The sequence below is a fragment of the Cajanus cajan genome, chromosome 3 (genome assembly GCF_000230855.2).
Source record: "Cajanus cajan strain Asha chromosome 3, NIPB_CcT2T_4, whole genome shotgun sequence".
Lineage (NCBI taxonomy): Eukaryota > Viridiplantae > Streptophyta > Magnoliopsida > Fabales > Fabaceae > Cajanus > Cajanus cajan.
In genome coordinates, this window is record NC_138519.1 from 78,525,746 (window position 1) to 78,532,488 (window position 6,743).

The following is a 6,743-nucleotide window of genomic DNA, read 5'->3' on the forward strand; positions in this document are numbered from 1 at the left end:
AGATAAGAAGAAGATCAACCATTATTAGTGCAGCAAACAGTAACTAGAGATGGGAGATAAAAGGCTCAGAAATCATGGAAGAAACTTTAGAATGGTTTCCATTGTGACCATGGAAAATTACTATGATTCTGGCTGGCACATGGGCACAAGCTGGCCTCAATGCAGTGATCATTCTTCTTCCTTTGCAATACCTGCACAAATACTACCTCATGTTTCTGATTCTGCCTCTCTTCAATTTGGTGAGTTCCACTCATGGCCACTACCCCTTGAAGGGGTTGCAGAAGAGAGAGCAATAAGTGCTTCCAAGAGTCACAGTCAAGCCGAGAAACGGCGAAGAGATAGGATCAATGCACAGCTTGCAACTCTCAGAAAACTCATTCCTAAGTCTGACAAGGTAAACCAATTTCAATGCATGTGTAGCAGTAGCAGTACTTTCAATTGTACTATTAAGTATGAACATTTTTTTGAGAATAACTTGGATTTTGTTCCTAATCATCACACTAGATGATGAATGGAATTTGATATGACATGGGATCCTTAACAAAGTTATATAAGCATTCCAATTTCCAATTTCCAATTCCACTTTTTCATCTTAACAAGGGAGAGAATATTGGACAAAACTGATTAACATTTGTGTACATGCAGATGGATAAGGCAGCTTTACTAGGAAGTGTGATAGACCAAGTGAAAGATCTAAAGAGAAAGGCCATGGATGTTAGCAGAGCCTTCACAGTTCCAACTGAAATTGATGAAGTATCAATTGACTATGACCATGTTCAAGATGAAAGCTGCACCAAAGTGAGCAAATTGAAGGAAAATATGGTCATCAAAGCTTCTGTTTGCTGTGATGATAGACCAGAATTGTTCCCTGAACTCATCCAAGTCCTCAAAGGATTGAGACTCACAGCAGTTAAAGCTGAGATAGCCAGTGTTGGTGGAAGGATTAAAAGCATATTGGTGCTTTGTTCTAAGGACAATGAAGAGGGTGTTTGCCTTACCACTCTCAAACAGTCCCTCAAATCTGCTGTGACCAAAATTGCCTCATCAAACATGGCATCTAATTGTCCCACTAGAAGTAAGAGGCAGAGATTCTTCTTGCCTTCTCATTGTCTAGAGTAACTTATTTGTTGCAAAATCATCTTTTCCCCCCTTTTTTTCTTAGGAGGGTCAATTTCAGTGGGGCAATTATTTGCTCCATTTTTCAATATTTATATACCTATCAAATATATTCGTCCGTCAATTAGGAAGATGAAATATTAGTTTTGTGCCTCCAATTAAGGCAAAGTTAAAGAATGGGAAATTAATTGAAAGGAATGGAAAGGAAGCAAAGCAAAGCTTTTTTTTTTCCCCTTCTATACCATATGTATATTTTAATTTTATCAGAAATAATAAAAAAATATATTTAAAAATTTAACCTAATGCAGCTAAATACTTAGAATTCAAATTGAAAAGAGTCGTCACTAGTGATTATGATGGGAAATTAAGTTAAAACAAAACATTTGTAAAAGGATAAGAAAATAAATGAACAAAAAAGGCTAGGTAAAGAAATCTGGTGTGACCTCTTGGTGCTTCAAATGGAAAAGTGGCATATTGATTTACCTATGATCGGATCGATGGAATCAGTGAATAACACAGCAAGAGAAAGGAAGAGAACAATGGAAAAGCAACTGATCATTGCATTGCCTATTATTAATTCTAAGCAGACAGATGTTAGTGTTAAATCACATCACGTTTGACTTTTTCAATTACAAGTGATCAATGGATTCAGCACGTCCACTCAATTTATTTTCTTCTCCGGTATGACAGCACCAGATGCCAGATATTTTCTTTATTAATTAATGGAGCTAAACACTGAAAAAAAATTGTTATTACAAAATTAATTAATATTTATTTTTTTAGAATAATTTAAGACATCTAATATGTTTTGTTAAATATTTCTTAACTAACTTTAAGATACTTGTAAACAGGATACTTTCAGTAAATAAAAACTGCATAGATTATTACTGTTAAAACAAAAGCAACTTAATACAAATGATTTAAAGGGGAGAGAGGAAATAAAAAACTCTGTAAATTTTTTCTGCTCTCCACCTCTAACTTTGCATTTTATGAGTGTTTCACATACAGCGACGATATATATATATATATATTAAATGCTTTAACAACGGTTATTTTATTCTCTTTTAATTATTTTTCTTTATTTACTTTCTATTGTACTATATTAGATCAGCTTATACTTATTTTTCATTTAAAAAAAGCCAATTCGTAAGTAAATTCAACTTTTAACAAATCAAAATCAAACTCAAACTTTAACTCTAACTCAAGTAAAATATATAAGTCAGATTTCAACAAAAAAAAAATTTCCACAATTCAAACTTGAAATTCAATTCTTAAAGTGGGTAATGAGTTTGTAACATTTTATGTAAAAATATTTTTTAAAAGCCAAGAATGATAGAAGGGAACATGAATAATTTTACCTTTAGGTATCACATGTTTTGGAGTCAGAAATAAAAAATAATTTAGGGTTGATAAAAGATAGGATAAGAATATATTAAAAAAATTAATAAATCTTCTTATAGATTTGTTAAAATCTTATCACATGTAAAGAAAAAAAATGTATTTTTTTTATTAAAATTACATCTTTATTTTTATATAAAACATTTAAATTTTAGACCAAAAAATATCATGACTGACATGCGATTTACTTGGTATATTTAGGCGTTTTTGTTTTTGTAACAAAGTACATACAGATCTTTTTAATCTTAAAGCAAGTTTAGCTTCCACTATCTGCAATTACTAGAAAATGTAAGTATATATATTTTTTATTAATTTTGATTTTCTCACATGATTTCTTTTAAACTCCGTTCATTGAAAAAGAATCTCTTTACACTATTTTTCGTCTATTGTTGTCAAATGATTTGACACTTTGCGTGAGTCTAACAAGTTACAAGAGTATAAGGGAAAAAAAAAAAAAAAAAGATTTGTGGCCGCACAGAAACAGGAAGAAAAGTAAAAGAAAGGCAGCAGGTTTCAAACAGCAATCATATATTAAACAGTAAAAATAGATCACAGTAAAGACAACCCACGTTAAACAGCCGAAAAGTATGAAAATATTAAGAAAAGACCCACACAACTGAGTGGGAGAGAGACGGGAATTGCTTTTACCACCACATCAGGTATCGACTTGTGTTGGACAACTTTAATAATAATAATTTTTAGTCCATATGAATTACAAACATTTTTCTATATTTATCTTTATCATATTAAAATTGAAAAAAAAAATAGATTAAGCGAAAGAAGAAAAAAAATATCAAAAATCTATAGGACAAGATTCAAGCTATGACTATGCCTATATTACCCCCAACATTCAACTATGAGACTGAACTTGGTGGTTCTTAATAGTATCGACTGTACGTAAGGCAAATATTAATTTACTTCTATTGAGATACGTGTGTTTGGTTGAATATCGATAAAAATTGACTTTCAATAAATTAATTATATAAAATGAATTTTGATTACAACTTACTTGAAATGATATGATTTATGTATAGATGTCTTAAGTCAAAAATTAAGTTAGTAATAAGAAATTATAAAATAAAATTATTGTAAGTTATTTCAAATCAAAATTTTAAATCCAAAATCGATACATTAGTATGGAACAAAAAATATGAATATTTCCGTATTTTTGTTTGCCAATATTTCAATATAATTCTGAACAATCCATAGTTAAACTCCACACGTTCTACAAGAACAAAATTTTCGGCAACTATGGTCGATGACGAGCTGCTCTTTCATCTTATCATTATATTATTATATATCTGGTTCATACCATCTGCATGTCAAACTGAAGCAATTTGCAATTACAATACAAGATGTCTCTTGGATCCCTCCGCTTACTAACCAAAATGTCACGCTTATTTTTCACCATAGACCTAAATAACAGATGGACATAGCTCACAAATCATGTTTTATTTCCGTGTGCATCACATATCATGAAATTAAACTAGATTAAACATCCGTAAACTCCTCAATACACCGAGCTTTTGTCTTAACCAATTTTTTAAATAAATGTTAAAATTTTGCACAATTTATTGCATTTTTAATTCAACCCTCCGGCTACATTTGGATTATATTTGAAAAAATAGTTTTGAGAAATCCAATAACAATTTAACCTATAATTTTGTTACTTTAAAACTGACAATACTGATCAACCTTAATTTTTAATCCAATAACAAATTAACGAATAACAGTCGCACAGACGTCTTTCTAGCACTAAGAATCAGCATGAACTGCAACAACAGGTCGGTCTCGCTAATGCAACCCGCGTTAACATCAATAACAGAGCCACATATATAGCTCTTTCAGTGTCGAAAGATACTTCTTCGCGATCATTCTTTTGAATGTTAAACTGCATCCATCATGCATTTCGTGGCACATTTACTCGATATTTGCTGAATCGCCAAAACGTTAATGAAACCCACGTTATTCTCTCAAATGCAACCATAAACTATTGTTTGACAAAACAACAGAACGGGCTGTATCCATCGGATCCGATCGTCTACTGATCATAAAAAATTGACATGAATGAAAAACGAGTTTCGTCCTTTAAGCCTATCATGGGAATACTTTGACAACTAATAAAAATAATTAATCACACCACATTAACCCCGAAACAAGCCTTCTCAGACTCTGGAATCTGCAACTTCCTTCTGTTGTTGATTCCAAAACTGATATGTATCAGTCCCAATAGGAAATTACCATTTCGCTGGTCACATTCGCGATACCAAATTGTGATGACACATACTAGTCACAGAAGTATCATATAACTAGACACATACCCAATATCTTTTTCTCTAACACTGATATTTTTCATCAGAGACCATAACCGCCTTCCATATGTAAACTATACTTCCAGCCATTAACCTAGACGCATAACTCCTTTCGTATTTCCTACCACACACAATTTTAGGTCCAAGCAATTGTTTTATTCAACCTAAACCCTAAAACAATCAGAAACAGAGACCAAATAATTGCACGCAATCAATTACTCAAATTGACATCGTATGTACAGTGCAGTGCGCGAAATTTCCATATTAAAAAGGTTAAACCAAAAAACATAAACGAGATTAAGAGATCGGAATATTAAAACTAGTTAATTCGAGAGAATAACATCTTTCGAAAAGCAAAATAAAGAAGTAAAAAAGTATCATAACATTTGATCTGAAAACAATAACATAACGGAATGAAAACAAAACTAGGGGCAATAGATGCTGGGGAAAGACGCACACTACTTGGATCTTTGTCTCATCTTTCGGCGCTTCCTCTTCAACCTTCTCATACGCTTCTTCTTCCACTGCACAAATACAAACTCTCAATCAGACCTAAAGCGGCGTAAGAAAAACGCAATAGCAAAAGAATCAAACAATATAAAGGACCCTACCTTAGCTCTCATAGTGATAAACCACAAAATCAGACAACAAACCCTAGCCGAACAGAGAGTAGACTGTGGGTGGGTAAAGAAAGGAGATTCAAAGCGACTGCGAGCTAGGTTTCATCAATTTATAGCGAACCATAAACCCTAGCAAATAACAAGTATTGGGCTTTAATAGTTACCCCGTGGGTTCCCAACAGTTTAAAGCAAACAAGAATGACCCGGCCCATTTCACTTAATACACGGCCCAACTCTTCGCCAGCGTTGATTTTTTTTTTATTATATATTTTTGTTAGAGAGTAATATGGAAAATATTACTCTTCTTTTGTCTTTTATCATTCTGTTATTTCATTAAAACATTCTAGTTGTCACCTGTCCTATTTTGTTATGGTTTGTTATTTTGTAATCATCTCTTGTCAGTTGTACTAGCAGGAGGTAGCTTCTATAAAAGGCTCCTTTGTATTTCTTTACAAGCAAGTTAAATGAAATGAAAATATACCCTTCTCATTTAACCTTTTTCTCTGATCCTCTCTAACATGGTATCTAGAGCCAACAGCTTTACAGCAAAACCCTAGTTCTTTTCTTTTCCTTTTATGGAAATCGTTAATCCCCACCCTTCCGCATCCCAATATTTTTCAACCGTCATCGCTGAGAAACTTGATGATTCAAATTATCTTCACTGGCGACAACAAATCGAACCTGTTCTCAAGTCGCATAAGCTTCAACGGTTCGTCGTTAATCCTTTGATTCCCTCCCGCTATCTAAATGATGATGATCGTGCCATTGACAAGGTCAATCCTGAGTATGAAGCTTGGGAAGTTCAGGATCAGATGTTGTTGACCTGGCTTCAATCAACTTTGTCAAAATCAATCCTCTCTCGTGTCATTGGCTCCGTTCACTCCTATCAAGTCTGGGAAAAGATTCATGAATATTTTCACATGCAAACGAAGGCACGCGCCCGTCAACTCCGTACTGATCTTCGTACTACTTCTCTTGATGGTAAAACAATGCGCGAGTTCTTGTCTCAGATCAAGAACATTGCTGACGAACTTGCTGGCGTAGGACATCCTGTTCCTCTTGACGAATATGTTGATGCAATTTTAGAAGGTTTACCACAAGATTATGCCCCAGTGGTTTCTGTTATTGAAAGTAAGTTTGCTACTCCTCCAATTGTTGAGGTTGAAGCTTTTCTTCTTGCACATGAATCTCGCAGCAACAGATTTCGCAAACAATCCTTCTCTCCTTCTATTAATTACACTCATGGGTATGCTTGAGGCAGTGTAAATCGTGGTGGTGGCAATAGTGGTCGTCGTGG

At 33.5% G+C, this 6,743-nt stretch overlaps 1 protein-coding gene and 2 long non-coding RNA genes across 3 annotated transcripts; 1 reads left to right on the plus strand and 2 right to left on the minus strand.

Moving 5' to 3' along the window:
• Nucleotides 1–1,844, minus strand: LOC145955918 (uncharacterized). Its single transcript, XR_014432689.1, has 2 exons — nt 1,600–1,844; nt 1–386 (listed from the first exon to the last, which is right to left on the minus strand). It is a non-coding gene; the product is annotated as an uncharacterized LOC145955918 (long non-coding RNA).
• Nucleotides 50–1,348, plus strand: LOC109809392 (transcription factor bHLH51). Its single transcript, XM_020372690.3, has 2 exons — nt 50–394; nt 646–1,348. The coding sequence occupies exons 1-2, from the start codon at nt 50–52 to the stop codon at nt 1,117–1,119; spliced, it is 819 nt and encodes a 272-aa protein (XP_020228279.1). The 3' UTR covers nt 1,120–1,348.
• A 3,270-nt stretch (nt 1,845–5,114) lies between the features above and the next one.
• LOC109809207 (uncharacterized) lies at nt 5,115–5,848 on the minus strand. Its single transcript, XR_002240657.3, has 2 exons — nt 5,438–5,848; nt 5,115–5,350 (listed from the first exon to the last, which is right to left on the minus strand). It is a non-coding gene; the product is annotated as an uncharacterized LOC109809207 (long non-coding RNA).
• Between the last annotated feature and the right edge of the window lie 895 nt (nt 5,849–6,743).